General features: G+C 40.6%; 4 protein-coding genes and 1 long non-coding RNA gene across 9 annotated transcripts in view; 2 read left to right on the forward strand and 3 right to left on the reverse strand.

Annotated features, from left to right (window-relative positions):
• sertad4 (SERTA domain containing 4) overlaps positions 1-1,962 on the forward strand; it is a 13,321-nt gene extending 11,359 nt beyond the window's left edge. The window contains exon 5 of the mRNA XM_083539809.1: positions 1-1,962. This exon is cut by the window's left edge and continues 335 nt beyond it. Coding sequence (XP_083395935.1) covers positions 1-295 — 295 coding nt within the window. The 3' untranslated portion in view covers positions 296-1,962.
• Positions 1-16,285, reverse strand: part of LOC310725156 — a 278,325-nt gene that overhangs the window by 212,786 nt on the left and 49,254 nt on the right. The window lies entirely within an intron of this gene.
• utp25 (UTP25 small subunit processor component) overlaps positions 1-16,285 on the forward strand; it is an 86,713-nt gene that overhangs the window by 63,328 nt on the left and 7,100 nt on the right. The gene's annotated exons all lie outside the window — the stretch shown is intronic.
• Positions 5,664-9,361, reverse strand: LOC310725150 (uncharacterized protein). Of its 2 annotated transcripts, XM_083539818.1 has the most exons (3): positions 9,195-9,361; positions 7,318-7,681; positions 5,664-7,140 (listed from the first exon to the last, which is right to left on the reverse strand). In XM_083539818.1, the coding sequence occupies exons 2-3, from the start codon at positions 7,332-7,334 to the stop codon at positions 6,387-6,389; spliced, it is 771 nt and encodes a 256-aa protein (XP_083395944.1). In that variant the 5' UTR covers positions 7,335-7,681; positions 9,195-9,361; the 3' UTR covers positions 5,664-6,386. The 2 variants fall into 2 exon arrangements, with proteins under 2 accessions (XP_083395944.1, XP_083395943.1); XM_083539817.1 differs by having other exon boundaries at positions 7,318-9,361.
• Positions 9,401-14,834, reverse strand: LOC310725147 (uncharacterized protein). Of its 4 annotated transcripts, XM_083539812.1 has the most exons (4): positions 14,728-14,834; positions 14,190-14,308; positions 10,861-10,979; positions 9,401-10,343 (listed from the first exon to the last, which is right to left on the reverse strand). In XM_083539812.1, the coding sequence occupies exons 3-4, from the start codon at positions 10,953-10,955 to the stop codon at positions 9,545-9,547; spliced, it is 894 nt and encodes a 297-aa protein (XP_083395938.1). In that variant the 5' UTR covers positions 10,956-10,979; positions 14,190-14,308; positions 14,728-14,834; the 3' UTR covers positions 9,401-9,544. The 4 variants fall into 4 exon arrangements, with proteins under 4 accessions (XP_083395938.1, XP_083395937.1, XP_083395940.1 ...); XM_083539811.1 differs by lacking the exons at positions 14,190-14,308; positions 14,728-14,834 and adding an exon at positions 11,398-11,523; XM_083539814.1 differs by lacking the exons at positions 14,190-14,308; positions 14,728-14,834 and adding an exon at positions 11,398-11,491 and having other exon boundaries at positions 10,861-10,933.

A 16,285-nucleotide genomic window follows, 5' to 3' on the forward strand; every position in this document is an offset into this window, starting at 1 on the left:
ACTTCCTGTGTGTGTTTATGAGAGGGACATTCAGCCTTCATCATCAGCATCATCATCATCATCATCTGCTATAACGGAGAGACTGGAGTGTCTTTTTGAAGAGGAGGATGAAGAAGAGGTAGAAAGTGACGGAGAGGAAGAGTTTGATTCTTTGTGTCCTGGTTTGGACCTGTGCAAAGCATCGTTTAAGGCGAGAGAGAGACTTAGGGAGAGAGAGACAGAAGGAGAAACTCTGGTCGCCGTGGAAACAGGACAGCAGGTGGCGCTAGTTTTGCCTCAGCTCGGGAGGAAATAGCAAATCCGAGGACACATGGGGTACAAATAACAACTCCATACATGATTTTACGAATGAATTTGTTCGTATGTAACGCAGGACATGAGGTCCGCTGGCTCTGTCATAGACAATGTTTAAAAACTGAGCCAAACAGAACGTTAAAGGGAATATTTTTAACGTTTAATAAATGTGCGGTGCAGAACGTGACGTTTCTAACGACGTCTTCAAATTTTTCATTTATCCAGGGCATGGTTCATTCTGAAGGACGTAAAAATTTTACAGTTTCTTTGAGGAACTCGCTAACGGTGCCTTATGTCTGCATTTTTAAATGTATATAAAGTTCTTCTCTGTGTTTGTACGTGGATTTTCTTCACTCATTTTCTTCAAATTTCGATTTGATGTGTTTCTGTGATTCTGTCAACAGCTAACATTGAATAGCTAGCTACTTTTTGAAATCTGCAACTCAGCGCAAAAAAAAAAAAAGAGTATGTATGTATACACCAAGTCTATGTTACAGATACTGCAGGCTAGTTAAATATGCTTTGCAAACTAGCATCTCAGTCTACAGACACGCTAAGCATAACGCTAGCTTTTGCCTGAAATCTGGATGAACAGTTTGTATACCACAGCAGTCAGAGCGGTTTCCCAGAATCCAATGAATTATTAGTCATTAAGGATGTGTTTAAACAAGTCAGGAATATAAGATACAGCAATCTAGCACTACACTGACAGGTTGCCATTAAAGAAAGAAAAAAGATAAACACCTAACTAGCTTGGTAGTTAGCTATTATAAATTAGCAAATCTGCTATTAAAAACGAGCAGCTGAAGCTAGACATCTAGCTAAATACAATGCAAGAGATAAGTTCTTAGCAAGCAAGAAAAGAGTACAGTCCTGAAAAATCGTTGTGCTAGTTTGATTATTAGCTAGCTTAGAAACAAACAGTTAGCAATTGTAGCTAGAAACATGCAGACTGCTGCCCGCTACTTAGCGAACTGGTGCTAGCTAGCTAGTTAAATTAGCACTGTCAGGTTGCATTATATACAGTAAGCTAGCTATTCACTCGCTTGGTACTTTCTTGGTGAACACAAAGCACCTCATCTACTCCTATAGGAAAGAACTAGCTGGTTATCCACTGGTTTTAGCAAAAGAATTCCGAGTTTCACAGATTAATTTATTTCCATTTAGACTAAAACCTGAAATTATATTGATGATTCATTGAAAATTAAATAAAGAATAAGAGAAAATGCCTAAACTCTCAGCCAGTGAGGAGGAAAATTACCTGGAATCATTTAGCTTTAGATTTTATTTCTCACTTGAACAATAAGATTTGTTCTTTAAAAGAAAAATATTTAAGGAGGATATAAAAGCCTGCGGTGCTCAGTACAGCTGTCAGAAATGGCACTAAATAATATAATTTTTTTTTTAATATGTCCAGGCTTAGAAATAATGAATGTGATAAAATATTATTAAAAATAAATGCTAAATAATTTTTCCTCCCTCAGAGTCCTGGTCACACGTGTTGTATTTGTATTAATTTTATTAGAAACACATTTCTATATTTTATCTCTTTGTATAGTTAAAAAAAAAAAAAAAATTTTCTTTTTTTCTGCATTTTTTTTCACAACTTATGTCAGTTTTGTTGTTTTTTTCAGTGTAATGTAAAATACAATAAAAATAAATCCATGCATTTGACTGCTTACAGGTTAAAAATATTTTTATCCGACGTTTTTCTTTGTCAGGTAAAAAAAAAAAAATAACAGGTTTTATTCACCTGGAACACGTTTATGCAAATTCTCCATGGGGAAAAATGAATCAGGTATCATGAAATTTTAATTTTTTTATTTTTTCTAAAGAGTTCAAATGAAATTTGTTGTGTTTTTGTTTCTGCATTGTTTCCTTATCTACTGCTCTTTGTTTGAGTGCAGAGCAGACGAGCGTTATGACACTGTCAACACTAATACACATTAATGTCCTTCACACACACACACACACACACACACCTCTCTCACTTTCATCCATCAACATTCATCTTTAGTGGCTCCTGGTCGCCATGGAAACTGGCCTTTTGTCACTAATGGTGAAACTTACAGCACCTTAAGGGGTTTTATTATATGGTTTGTGTGTGCACTGTACACACACACACACACACACACACACACACACACACACACACAGATAGATAGATAGATAGATAGATAGATAGATAGATAGATAGATAGATAGATAGATAGATAGATAGATAGATAGATAGATAGATAGATAGATGTTAAACTTCTGATACTATCAGATTGATATGTGTGTGCATGTGAGAGAGATAGAGTTTCTCTTTCTGAAGATCAGGTAGAGAGTCAGGGCAGTTGAACGATTAACCAGGCGGATCTGCAAAACACCTCTCGTGACCACGAGAGGGCGCTCCGTGAGCACAGCTCTGCATTCCCAGAATCTGAATGTAGAAGTGTGAAATGGCTTCATCCTCTTTTGTAAAAAATAAATAAAAACCCAATGTATTACTGCTAAACCTCAATAAAACTTTACAAGGAAGTAGAAGAAGCTTCTATTCTCTTTACAGGTCATATTAAAAAATGAGCTCTGAACTTTAACAGGGCAAAAAGGACTCGAGAAGCTTGGAGTTCAGATGAACCTTGATGGATTGGTGGATGAGGAGAGAAGAAAGAAAGTTATCTAAGGTTAGCCTTAAAACACACATCCTAAATCTGTGATGTCATAACATGCAGAATGTGTTGGTTTGAGCAGTGGGGCTCATATTTCGTCCTGATTGTAGAATAAAACCAATGACCACCACAGGTATTGTTAGCCAACAGGGTACCAGTGAAAATTGGGCTACTGTTGGCCAAAGAAGGAGAAGGAGAGGAGGAAGACGTCTACAGAGACAGCAGGGAAAGGAAAAGTGTAGGAGAAAAGAGTGGAGGTTAGGGGTGGCACTTCAAATGTTGGTACTATGACTGGTAAAGGGAGAGAGGTAGCTGATATGATGGAGAGGGGAAATGTAGATATGTTGTGTGTTCAGGAGACCAAGTGGAAAGGGAGTAAGGCCAGGAATATTGGAGGGGGGTTTAAACTGTTCTTTCATGGTGTGGATGGAAAGAGAAATGGTGTAGGGGTGATTCTGAAGGAAGAGTACAGTAAGAGTGTAGTTTTTGATAGGATGATGAACGTGAAGCTGTAAGTTCAAGGGATGATGATGAATGTCATCAGTGCTTATGCTCCACAAGTGGGTTATGAGATGGAGAAGAAGGAAAAATTCTGGCGTAAGTTAGATGAAGTGGTAGAAGGTGAACCTAGGAATGAATGAATGGTGATTGGGGCAAACTTGAATGGGCATGTAGGTGAAGGGAACGGAGGTGATGAGCAGGTGATGGGAAGGTATGGCCTTAAGTAAAGGAATGCAGAAGGGCAGATGGTGGTAGATTTTGCTGAAAGGATGAAAATGGCAATGGTGAACACTTATTTTAAGAAGAAGGAGGAACATAGGGTGACATATAAGAGTGGAGGAAGGTGCACACAGATGGACTTTGTTCTATGTAAGAGATGCAACTTGAACTAGATTGGAGACTGTAAGGTGTTGGTAGGGGACAGTGTAGCTAGACAGCATCGGATGGTGGTCTGTAGGATGGTTTTGGAGGTGAAGAAGAAGAAGAGGAGGAGTATGAGGACTGAAAGAAGAATAAGATGGTGAAAACTGAAGGAGGAAGACTGTAGTGTGAGATTCAGTGAAGAGGTCAGACAGGGGCTCGGTGGTGGTGGTGAAGAGGTGCTGGATGATTGGGCAACTACTGCAGAAGTGATAAGGGAGAAAGCTAGAAAGGTACTTGGTGTGACATCTGGAAAGAGAAAGGAAGACAAACAGACATAGTGGTGGAATGAGGAAGTGCAGGAGAGCATAAGGAGAAAGAGGTTGGCAAAACAGAATTGGGATCGACAGAGAAATGAGAAAAGTAGGCAGGTGTGGCGAAAGCCAAGGAAAAGGCATATAAGGGGCTGTATGAGATGTTGGACACTAAGGAAGGAGAAAAGGATTTGTACCGATTGGCCAGGCAGAGGGACCGAGCTGGGTAGGATGTGCTGCAAGTTAGAGCAATAAAGGATGGAGATGGAAATGTGTTGACTAGTGAGGAGAGTGTGTTGAAAAGATGGAGAAAGTATTTTGAGCAGCTGATGAACAAGATAAATGGGAGAGAGAGAAGGTTGGATGGTGTGGAGATGGTGAAGCAGTAAGTGGATAGGATTAGTAGGGAGGAAGTGTGGAAAGTCAGTTGGACCAGATGACATATCGGTAGAAGCATGGTGATGTTTAGGAGAGATGGCAGTGGAGTTTTTAACCAGATTGTTTAACAAGATTCTGGAAGGTAAGAGGATGCCTGAGGAATGGAGAAGGAGTGTGCTGGTACTGATCTTTAAGAATAAGGGAGATGTGCAGACCTGCAGTAACTACAGGGGAATTAAGTTGATCAGTCACACCATGAAGTTATGGGAAAGAGCAGCAGAGATGCATTATTTGCTTTGAGAATGTTGATTGATAAGTATAGAGAAGGTCAAAAGGAGTTGCATTGTGTGTTTGTGGAGAGAAGAGGAATGAAAGTCAGTATGAGTAAGACAGAGTACATGATTGTGTGAATGAGAGGGAGGGCAGTGGAGTGATGCGGTTGCAGGGAGAAGAGGTGGAGAAGGTGGAGGAGTTCAGGTGCCTGGGATCAACAGTGCAAAGTGATGAAGTGTGTTTTAAAGAAGTGGAGAAAAGAGTGCAGGCAGGGGGGAGTGGGTGGAGAAGAGTGGCAGGAGTGATTTGTGATAGAAGAGTATCTGCGAGAGTGAAAGGGAAAGTTTATAGGACTGTGGTGAGACCTGTGATGATGTATGTTTTAGAGACAGTGGCATTGAGTAAAAGCAGGAGGTGGAGGTGGAGCTGGAGGTAGCAGAGCTGAAGATGTTGATGTTTTCGTTGGGAGTGATGAGGATGGACAGGATTAGAAATTAGTTTATTAGAGGTGACGGTGCATGTAGGACGTTTTGGAGACAAGGTGAGGGAGGCACGATTGAGATGGTTTGGACATGTGCAGAGGAGGGACATAGGGGTATGTTGGTAGGAGAATGCTAAGGATGGAGCTACCAGGAAGGAGGAGAAGAGGAGGACAAAGGAGGAGGTTTATGGATGTGGTGATGAAAGAACTGCAGGTAGCTGGTTTAAAAGAGCCAGATAGAGGGGACAGGGGTATGGAGACGGATGATCGGCTGTGGCGACCCCTAATGGGAGAAGCCGTAAGAAGAAGATGATTGCGTTTTTAATTTATTTCTAATCTTTATTTTTCTAGTATTAAAAACATTTTATTTACAGTGATTAAACTTTTTTTCTAAAGTCCTAAATCTTCTGCATTTAGAATATATTTTATTAGTTATTTTCACCATCATTTCAACATTTAGATATTTACACCAATCACTGAGGTAATGCAAACATTTATACAACTTTTGGAAAGGAAATTCTGATTTTATTCAAAGCTTTTATAGCATATAATAAGTGATAAAAGCATTTGTTTTCTAACAGCAATAGATGATTTTGGGGGAAAAAAAAGAAGAAATGAACTATATGGCCAAACGTATTGGGACACCTGTACAATTTCCAACCATATGTGATTCTTCTCCAAACTCTAAACGCCAAATTAGAGGCAGCCAATTCTCTAGTATTTCTTTGGATGCTGTGGCATTACATTGTTCTAGGAACTATGAGACCCAAACCTGTTCCAGCTCCATGAAGATATGGGTTAGAGTGGAAGATCTTGAGTGGCCTGCTATAGAGCTCAAACCCCTATTGAACACCTTTGGGATGAATCTGAATGCTGACTGCAACTCAGGCCTCCTCACCTCACCTATATCACTACCTGAGTTTACTAACACATTTGTGGTTGAATGAATCTCCAAAAATCTCTACAAATACATTTAAAAATCTAGTGGGAAGGGATATTCAAAAAGTACGTACCAATCTTATGGTTGAGTGTCCGCAAACGTTTGGTCACAACGTGTACAGTGTACATTTAAAGCTAAGTGTTTGGAATGTAAAAACTTACATTTTAAAAGTGTCTAAAGTCATCTAGAGTTCAGGCAAAAGGCGGATAAATGGAGACTTTGGAATCCTTCCCACACTTCACAATGTACTGTTTCATAGATTGATTATATCCAGGTGTGGGTGTAGTAATTTCAGCCATTTCTTTATTTCCCTGCAAAATGAACCTGCAGTTAAATGAAATAGGTGCAGCTGCAGTGAGGTAAATCTCAACCAGATAATCGAGGCAATTGATCAACTCGTGACAATTCGGTTTCTCGTTCTCCATCCAGCACTTGGCTTTGAGCAGAGCTTCAGCCGTCACGTAATTTAGTTTCAAATTACACTTTGTTTCGATGGTTACGATCCTGTCAGGTATGGCCTTAATGGTGTAGGTAATGGAAAACCTGTTGCATTTGATTTTTAAGGCCTGATGTTTGACCCTAATGGCGTCTTTGGCTGCTGTAAAACAGGATTTGGTCTGGTCCTGGCACAAATGCACACTGAAATGGAGCTCCTTTATATCGCTGTCCTTAATCATGTCGTCATCGCAGTAGACGCAGCAGTCGATGCGAGTTTGATCGTCCTCAGATGACACGGTATAAATCACGCTGTCGACCTTGCCGATTGTCAGGCACTGCCATTGACCTTTAACCTGAAGGGTTATGATTTTGTTGAGAGGGTTGTGTCTTAAGACACGCTCTGAAAAATCCAAGTTGGAGAGGAGGACTTCATCCTTGCACGCCACCTTCTTCAGCTGGTGTTTCACTGACAGGATTCCTTCTGTGTCAGGATGGATATGAAACGTGCTAGAAAAATCACAGTGTTCGGCTTTTTAGTTGTTTTGAGAAAATAAAGAGAAGAAACAATGTTTTTACAGTGACTTTTAAACTGTATGACTACTGAAGGTTGAAACATTTGAAGCCATTACACAATAAAAAACATAGCATGAACAACACCTTATTTTGGGAAAAAAAACACCTTACTCTGAGTCTCCAGACATCGTGTGAGAGAGAAGACACACTTCCTTCAGCTGACACAAAACTGTACCCAATGTACACGAACACCGAGTGCACACGTAGGTCAGAAATCTGGAAGTCTATAAACACTCAGCAGTATAGATCAGGGGTGGTCTCTCTTCCTGTTTCAAAAGTTTCAGTTTCATTTCTCCAGAAGCAGAACCACTCGAGCTTTTTAAAGGCACAGAAACATGAAAAATACCAACGCTCTCTCCTCTTCTATTCTCTATCCCTCTTCTCTCCTTTCCTCTCCTCCCCCCTATTCTCCTCTCCTTTCATCTCCTATATTTTCCTCTCCTTTCATCTCCTTTTCTCTGTTCTACTCACCCCTCTCTTCTCCTCTCCTTCATTTTCTTCTCCTCTTCTCCCCTCTAATTTCCTCTCCTAAAATTGTATCTCCTCTCCTTTCCTCTGCTCTCCTTTCCTCTCCTTTGATCTCCCCTTTCCTCTCCTCTCATCTCCTCACTTTTCTTTCTTCTCCTCCTTTTCTCTCCTTTTCTCTTCTATTATTTCATCTCCTCCCCTTTCATCTAATCTCCTTTCCTTTCCTCTCTTCTCCTCTCCTCCCCTTTCTTCTCCTCTCCCACCCTTTACTCTTATCTCCTTTCCTCTCGTCCCCTTCTATCTCTTCTCCTCCCCTTGATTCTCCTCTTCTCTCCTTCCCTTTCCTTTCCTTTCCTTTCCCTTCCTTTCCTTACCTATCTTCTCCTCTCCTTTCATAACCCATCGCCCTTTTCTCCTTTTCTCCTCTTTTCTTTTCTTTTGTCCTATGTTGTTTTGTTCTGTACTCTGCACTGTTATATATACAGTGGTGTGATTTGCCTGATTTTTTAAGTTTTTAAAGGTTTTTATTATTGAGGGAAAACAAAATCCAAAACTGGATGGCTCTGTGTGAAAAAGTGTTCGCCCCCTGTTAAAACTGCTTTATCACACCTGAGTTCAATATCTCTCACCACACCCAGGCCTGATTACTGCCACACCTGTTTGCAATCATGAAATCTTTAAAATGGGACCTGCCTGACAAAGTGAAGTAGATCAAAAGATTCAAAAGCTAGACATCATGCCGAGATCCAAAGAAATTCAGAATAAAAAAGAAAGCAATTGATATCTATCAGTGTGGAAAAGGTTATAAAGCCATTTTTAAAGCTTTGGGACTCCAGCAAACCACAGTGAGAGCCAATTATTCACAAATGGCAAAAACATAGAATAGTGGAGAACCTTCCCAGGAGTGGCTGACCGACCAAAATTACCCCAAGAGCACAACTGCATCTCATCCAAGAGGTCACAAAAAACCCAACAACAACATCCAAAGAACTGCAAGCCTCACTTGCCTCAGTCAGATCAGTGTTCATGACTCTACCATAAGAAAGAGACTGGGCAAAAATGGTCTCCATGGCAGAGTTCCAAGATGAAAACCGCTGCTGAGCAAAAAGAACATAAAGGCTCATCCCAGTTTTGCCAGAAAACATCTTGATGATCCCCAAGACTTTTGGGAAAATACTCTGTGGACTGACGAGACAAAAGTTGAACTTTTTGGAAGGTGTGTCTGGCATAAAAGTAATGGATGTAATAAATGGAACCATGAATTCTGCTGTTTTCCAAAAAATCCTGAAGGAGAATTTCCGGCCATCTGTTAGTGACCTCAAGCTGAAGTGGACTTGAGTTCTGCAGCAGGACAATGATCCAAAACACACCAGCAAGTCCACCTCTGAATGTCTGAAGAAAAACAAAATGAAGACTTGAGGAAAGGAGTGGCCTAGTCAAAGTCCTGACCTGAATCCTATTGAGATGCTGTGGCGTAACCTTAAAAAGGCGGTTCATGCTCGAAAACCCTCCAATGTAACTGAATTACAACAATTCTGCATAGATGAGTGAACCAAAATTCCTCCACAGCGCTGTAACAGACTCGTTGCAAATTTTCGCAAACGCTTGATTGCAGTTGTTGCTGCTAAGGGTGGCCCAACCAGTTATTAGGTTTAGGGGGCAAAAACGTTTTCACACAGAGCGATGTAGTTTTACAATAATAAAAACCTTCATTTGATAACTGCATGTTGTGTTATCTTTTACTTATATTTAAATCAGTTTGATGAGCTGAAACATTAAAGTGTGACAAACATGCAAAACAATAAGAAATCAGGAAGGGGGCAAAAATATTGATAACTAGCTTGCTAGCTATCCCTAGGTGATATTCCCTTTATTCATACTCCCACAGCTCCATGTCCTGAACCCTGTGGCTGTAAGCTCGATTCTGTCCATCGGTGAAGATGTAGTGCTGTGTGCTGTGGTATTCGTTGCGGCCACAGACCAGCTCCATCAGCTCTCCATCGCTCTGAATGACGACACGGATGTTTTCCTCCTGAAACTGACTATAGTTGATCAGCAGGTGCTGAAAACATGCCAGCAGACCTTCCTTCATCTCACCGCTTCTCTCCAAATGCGTTTTGGTCTCCAGGAGCTTCTCCAGTTTCAGTAATTTGCCGAAGAAAACTCGACGGTGAGGTTGGACAAAAAGGCTACGCTGGGGATGCTGGGTGGCGTAAGTCATCCGAAGCTCACCGCATACAATCCTCAGCTCCAGCTCACTCTGACACGATGGGTTAGACTCGATTTCTGCACTTAAAACTCGCCTAGCTTGATTCATGCAGCTCTCCAGCTCGTCTCTGCAGCAGTGCCCGGCAAAGTGAGACTCGCTCAGGCACGAGGGAATGAGACGAGGCCCGACCGGAACTTTCTGATGGAGCTCTGGACCTTTCTGACCAGAACGCACCATATACAGAAGGACGGGGTTCCCAGCAGTGAAGCGAACAAGCTGACGATCACCTTCAAGCGTGAGAGAGACATCACGGCGTTTAGAGATGGGAAACTTCTCCAGAGTCTGAATAGCAAAATCCAAACTGGCTTTCATGTTGGAATCCAGAAATCCCTCCTGGCGCAGTTTCACCCTCGCCAAGAGGAAGGTCTCCAAATCCAGACAGGACACGGTGAAGTTTTTTCTGAAAAACAGAAATAACAAATAATTACCCAGTCTTCCTTTTTTTTACACCTTTTGCTCCAAAGCAACTGAGAAAAACTGTATTTATGTGTAACTGGGTGCAGTTGTGGGAATCTGCTGTTTCGGTTGGCTGTGCTGTTTATGTTTTGGCGGTGCGATGAGGGCTAATAATATTTAATGTAAACACTTTCAGCATGAAGGCGCTTCTTTTTCTGTCTCCTTAAACATATCAACACCTTTCATTTATCAGAAACAACAAGAATGAATATTGAGAGGAAGTAGATTCCTCAAACGAGAAACTATAATAACCACTGTTCTTCAAACTGTTCTTCAGAGACTCCTTTAAGATAGAAGTAGAGCGTGCTTCATATTTCAAAACGAAGCTAGACTTTTCCTCAAATGGTTCTAATAACACTTTTAAAACAATTTGTCATATAGCTTTATTGTGTGAATAAAGGTTAGTTACTGAGATGAAAATTATCGGATTTAACAGGGACCAGAAAGAAACTGTATCTTACATCTCGCTCATGATGGAGAAGGATGAAGTTTTGCCGACCAAAGAAGTACTTCTGAGTCCAAGATCTTTACCTCCTAATGAAGGAGACACGGACATGGTAATGGTACAGAGCTGTCACTCCTAATCAGAGAACAGGAGGAAAACACACCAAGGGAAGTCTGAGACGTCATCATCTGGTACAGTCAGGATCAAAAAGTCTGTGTTAATAAACAAGCTCAGATTTTATTTCTATTACCAAATCAAATTTCGTGAATTACTGTTTGTAGACTGTCATGTAAAAATGAGCATTTTCAAATGTGTTATGATCATTACACCAGTCATAATTTAAAAATAGAGAGTTTGATAAATAGAACTGGAAAGCAGGAGGAACATTGGAAGAAAAGCCATTAAATAAAGATTTGAGCAAGAAAAAAAATTAGGACAGTAGTTTTAAACTGGCTAATGTTTGGCTGTTTATATTTAATTTAATATAAACCTGCACTACTGTCAAAGCTGCTGTTATTGACAATGAATCTATAAATAATAGTTACTGCCTCACCTGTGTTGTGTGGCGTCTCTCCCTTTCTTTCCTCAGCATGCACTTTACACACACATTTATACACAAGTGCTCACGAGATTTTGATTCTCAGAATACCTGAGGCCATCAGGGAGTGTTTGTTTATAATCGTCATTTTACCATCAGCTTTCTACACACACACACACACACACACACACACACACACACACACACACACACACACACACACACACACACACGAAAACACACACCTACTTATCTGGAAAAAAATATTAGATTAATGTTTTAAAAGTGATGTATTGGTGGGGGAGGTTTGGTGGTGGCGTAATGTATTGGGGGGTTTGATGGTGGAGTAATTTATTGAGGGTGGTTTGATGGCGGTGTAATGTATTGGCTGGTTTGATGGTGGTGTAATGTATTAGAGGATTTGATGGCAGTGTAATATATTGGGGGTGGTTTGATGGTGGTGTAATGTTTGGGGGGGGTTGATGGTGGAGTAATTTATTGGGGTTGGTTTGATGGTGGTGTAATGTTTTGGGGGGGGGTTGATGGTGGAGTAATTTATTGGGGCTGGTTTGATAGTGGTTTAATGTTTTGGCGGTGGTTTGATAGTGGAGTAATTTATTGAGGGTGGTTTGATGGTGGTGTATTGTATTGGCTGGTTTGATGGTGGTGTAATGTATTAAAGGATTTGATGGCAGTGTAATATATTGGGGGTGGTTTGATGGTGGTGTAATGTTTGGGGGGGGGTGATGGTGGAGTAATTTATTGGGGGTGGTTTGATGGTGGTGTAATGTTTTGTGGGGGGGTTGATGGTGGAGTAATTTATTGGGGGTGGTTTGATGGTGGTGTAATGTTTTGGGGGGGGGTTGATGGTGGAGTAATTTATTGGGGGTGGTTTGTGGTGGTGTAATGTTTTAGGGGTGGTTTGATGGTGGAGTAATTTACTGGGGGTGATTTGATGGTGGTGTAATGTTTTAGGGGTAGTTTGATGGTGGAGTAATTTATTGGGGGTTGTTTGATGGTGGTGTTATGTTTTAGGGGTGGTTTGATGGTGGAGTAATTTATTGGGGCTTTTTGATGGTGGTGTAATGTTTGAAAATAGAGTGTTTGATAAATAGAACTCAGAATACCTGAGGCCATCATGGGAGTGTATGTTTATAATCGTCATTTTACCATCAGCTTATTAGATGCACACACAAACACACACACCTATTTAACTGGAAAAAATATTAGTTTAATGTTTTAAAAGTGATGTATTGGTGTGGGAGGTTTGATGGTGGAGTAATTTATTGAGGGGGGTTTGATGGCAGTGTAATGTATTAGAGGATTTGATAGCGGTGTAATGTATTGGGGGGTTTAATGGTGAAGTAATTTATTGAGGGTGGTTTCATTGTGGTTTTATGTATTGGGGGGTTTGAAGGCGGTGTAATGTATTGAGGGGTTTGATGGTGAAGTAATTTACTGAGGGTGGTTTCATGGTGGTGTAAGGTTTTAGGGAGTTGATGGTGGTGTAATGTTTTGGGGGTTTGATGGTGGAGTAATTTATTGAGGGTGGTTTGATGGTGGTGTAAGGTTTTGGGAGGGTTGATGGTGGTGTATTATTTTGGGGGGTTAATGGTCCTGTAATGTTTTAAAGGGATTTGATGGTGGAGTAATTTATTGGGGTGGTTTGATGGTGGAGTAATTTATTGGGGGGGTTGATGGAGGTGTAATGTTTTGGGGGATTTGATGGTGGGGTAATTAATTGGGGTGGTTTGATGGTGGAATATTTATTGAGGATGGTTTGATGGTGGTGTAATGTTTTGAGGGTCATTTGATTGTGGTGTAATGTATTGGGGGTTTGATGGTGGAGTAATTTATTGAGGCTCATTTGATGGTGGTGTAATGTATTGGAGGGTTTGATAGTGGAGTAATTATTGAGGGTGGTTTGATGGTGGTGTATTGTATTAGGGGGTTTAATGGTGGTATAATGTATTGGGGGTTTGATGGTGGTGTAATGTATTGGGGGGTTTGATGGCGGTGTAATGTATTGGGGGGTTTGATGGTGGTGTAATGTATTGGGGGGTTTGATGGTGGTGTGATGTATTGGGGGGTTTGATGGTGGTGTAATGTATTGGGGGGTTTGATGGCGGTGTAATGTATTGGGGGTTTGATGGTGGTGTAATGTATTGGGGGGTTTGATGGCGGTGTAATGTATTGGGGGGTTTGATGGTGGTGTAATGTATTGGGGGGTTTGATGGTGGTGTGATGTATTGGGGGTTTGATGGTGGTGTAATCTATTGGGGGTTTGATGGTGGTGTAGTGTATTGGGGGGTTTGATGGCGGTGTAATGTATTGGGGGTTTAATGGTGGTGTAATGTACTGGGGGGTTTGATGGCGGTGTAATGTATTGGGGGTGGTTTGATGGTGGAGTAAGGTTTTGCGGTAAGGTTTATGTTTTGGTGGTGCGATGAGGGCTAATAATATTTAATGTAAACACTTTCAGCATGAAGGCGCTTCTTTTTCTGTCTCCTTAAACATATCAACACCTTTCATTTATCAGAAACAACAAGAATAAATATTGAGAGGAAGTAGATTCCTCAAACGAGAAACTATAATAACCACTGTTCTTCAAACTGTTCTTCAGAGACTCCTTTAAGATAGAAGTAGAGCGTGCTTCATATTTCAAAACGAAGCTAGACTTTTCCTCAAATGGTTCTAATAACACTTCTAAAACAATTTGTCATATAGCTTTATTGTGTGAATAAAGGTTAGTTACTGAGATGGAAATTATCGGATTTAACAGGGACCAGAAAGAAACCGTATCTTACATCTCGCTCATGATGGAGAAGGATGAAGTTTTGCCGACCAAAGAAGTACTTCTGAGTCCAAGATCTTTACCTCCTAATGAAGGAGACACAGACATGGTCATGGTACAGAGCTGTCACTCCTAATCAGAGAACAGGAGGAAAACACACCAAGGGAAGTCTGAGACGTCATCATCTGGTACAGTCAGGATCAAAAAGTCTGTGTTAATAAACAAGCTCAGATTTTATTTCTATTACTAAATCAAATTTCGTGAATTACTGATTGTAGGCTGTCATGTAAAAATTAGCATTTTCAAATGTGTTATGATCATTACACCAGTCATCATTTAAAAAATAGAGAGTTTGATAAATAGAACTGGAAAGCAGGAGGAACAATGGAAGAAAAGCCATTAAATAAAGATTTGTGAAAGAAAAAAAATTAGGACAGTAGTTTTAAACTGGCTAATGTTTGGCTGTTTATATTTAATTTAATATAAACCTGCACTACTGTCAGAGCTGCTGTTATTGACAATTAATCTATAAATAATAGTTACTGCCTCACCTGTGTTGTGTGGCATCTCTCACTTTCTTTCCTCAGCATGCACTTTACACACACATTTATACACAAGTGCTCAAGTGATTTTGATTCTCAGAATACCTGAGGCCATCATGGGAGTGTATGTTTATAATAATCATTTTACCATCAGCTTTCTACACACACACACACACACACACACACACACACACACACACACACACACACACACACACACACACATGAAAACACACACCTACTTATCTGGAAAAAAATATTTGTTTAATGTTTTAAAAGTGATGTATTGGTGGGTGAGTTTTGATGGTGGTGTAATGTATTGGGGAGTTTGATGGCGGTGTAATGTATTGTAGGGTTTGATAATGGTGTAATGTATTGGGGGGTTTGATGGTGGTGTAATGTATTGGGGGTATGATGGTGGTGTAATGTATTGGGGGGTCTGATGGCGATGTAATGTATTGGGCGTTTGATGGTGGTGTAATGTATTGGGGGTTTGATGGTGGAGTAATTTATTGAGGGTGGTTTGATGGTGCAGTAAGGTTTTGGGGGGGTTGATGGTGGTGAAATGTTTTTTTAGGGTTTGATAGTGGAGTAATTTATTGAGGGTGGTTTGATTGTGGTGTAAGGTTTTGGTAGGGTTGATGGTGGTGTAATATTTCGGGGGATTGATGGTTGTGTAATGTTTTGAGGGATGGTGGAGTAATTTATTGGGGTGGTTTGATGGTGGAGTAATTTATTGGGGGTGATTTGATGGTGGTGTAATGTTTTGGGGGGGGTTGATGGTGGTGTAATGTTTTGGGGGTGGTTTGATGTTGGTGTAATTTATTGGGGGTGGTTTAATGGTGGTGTAATGTTTTGGGGGGTTGATGGTGGTGTAATGTATTAAGGGTTTAATGGTGGTGTAATGTATTGGGGGGGTTTAATGGTGGTGTAATGTATTGGGGGGTTTAATGGTGGTATAATGTATTGGGGGGGTTTAATGGTGGTGTAATGCATTAGGGGATTTGATGGTGGAGTAATTTATTGGCGTGGTTTGATGAAGGTGTAATGTTTTGGGGGATTTGATGGTGGAGTAATTTATTGGGGTGGTTTGATGAAGGTGTAATGTTTTGGGGGATTTGATGGTGGAGTAATTTATTGGGGTGGTTTGATGGTGGAGTAATGTATTGGGGGTTTGATGGTGGTGTAATTTATTTAGGGTGGTTTGATGGTGGTGTAAAGTATTGGGAGTTTGGTGGTGGTGTAATGTACTGGGGGATTTGATGGTGGAGTAATTTATTGGGGTGGTTTGATGGTGGAGTAATTTATTGGGGGTGGTTTGATGGTGGTGTAATGTTTTGGGGGGGGGTTGATGGTGGTGTAATGTTTTGTTGGGGGTTGATGGTGGTGTAATGTTTTGGGGTGGTTTGATAGTGGTGTAATGAATTAAAGGGTTTGATTGTGGTGTAATGTATTTGGGGTTTTTTTGTATGGTGGTGTAATGTATTGGGGGGTTTGATGGCAGTGTAATGTATTAGGGGTTTGATGGTGGTGTAATGTATTGGGGGGTTTGATAATGGTGTAATGT

Source organism: Silurus aristotelis (assembly GCF_946808225.1).
Source record: "Silurus aristotelis genome assembly, chromosome: 4".
NCBI classification, from domain to species: domain Eukaryota; kingdom Metazoa; phylum Chordata; class Actinopteri; order Siluriformes; family Siluridae; genus Silurus; species Silurus aristotelis.

What these genes read in the sequence shown, in the direction of transcription:
- LOC310725147 (XM_083539812.1), bottom strand. Translation starts at nt 10,955, where the DNA reads ATGTCCGTGTCTCCTTCATTAGGAGGTAAAGATCTTGGACTCAGAAGT. An exon ending in TTCTCCATCATGAGCGAGAT is followed by an intron (nt 10,344 to 10,860) that starts GTAAGATACAGT and finishes TCTGTTTTTCAG; the next exon opens with AAAAAACTTCACCGTGTCCT.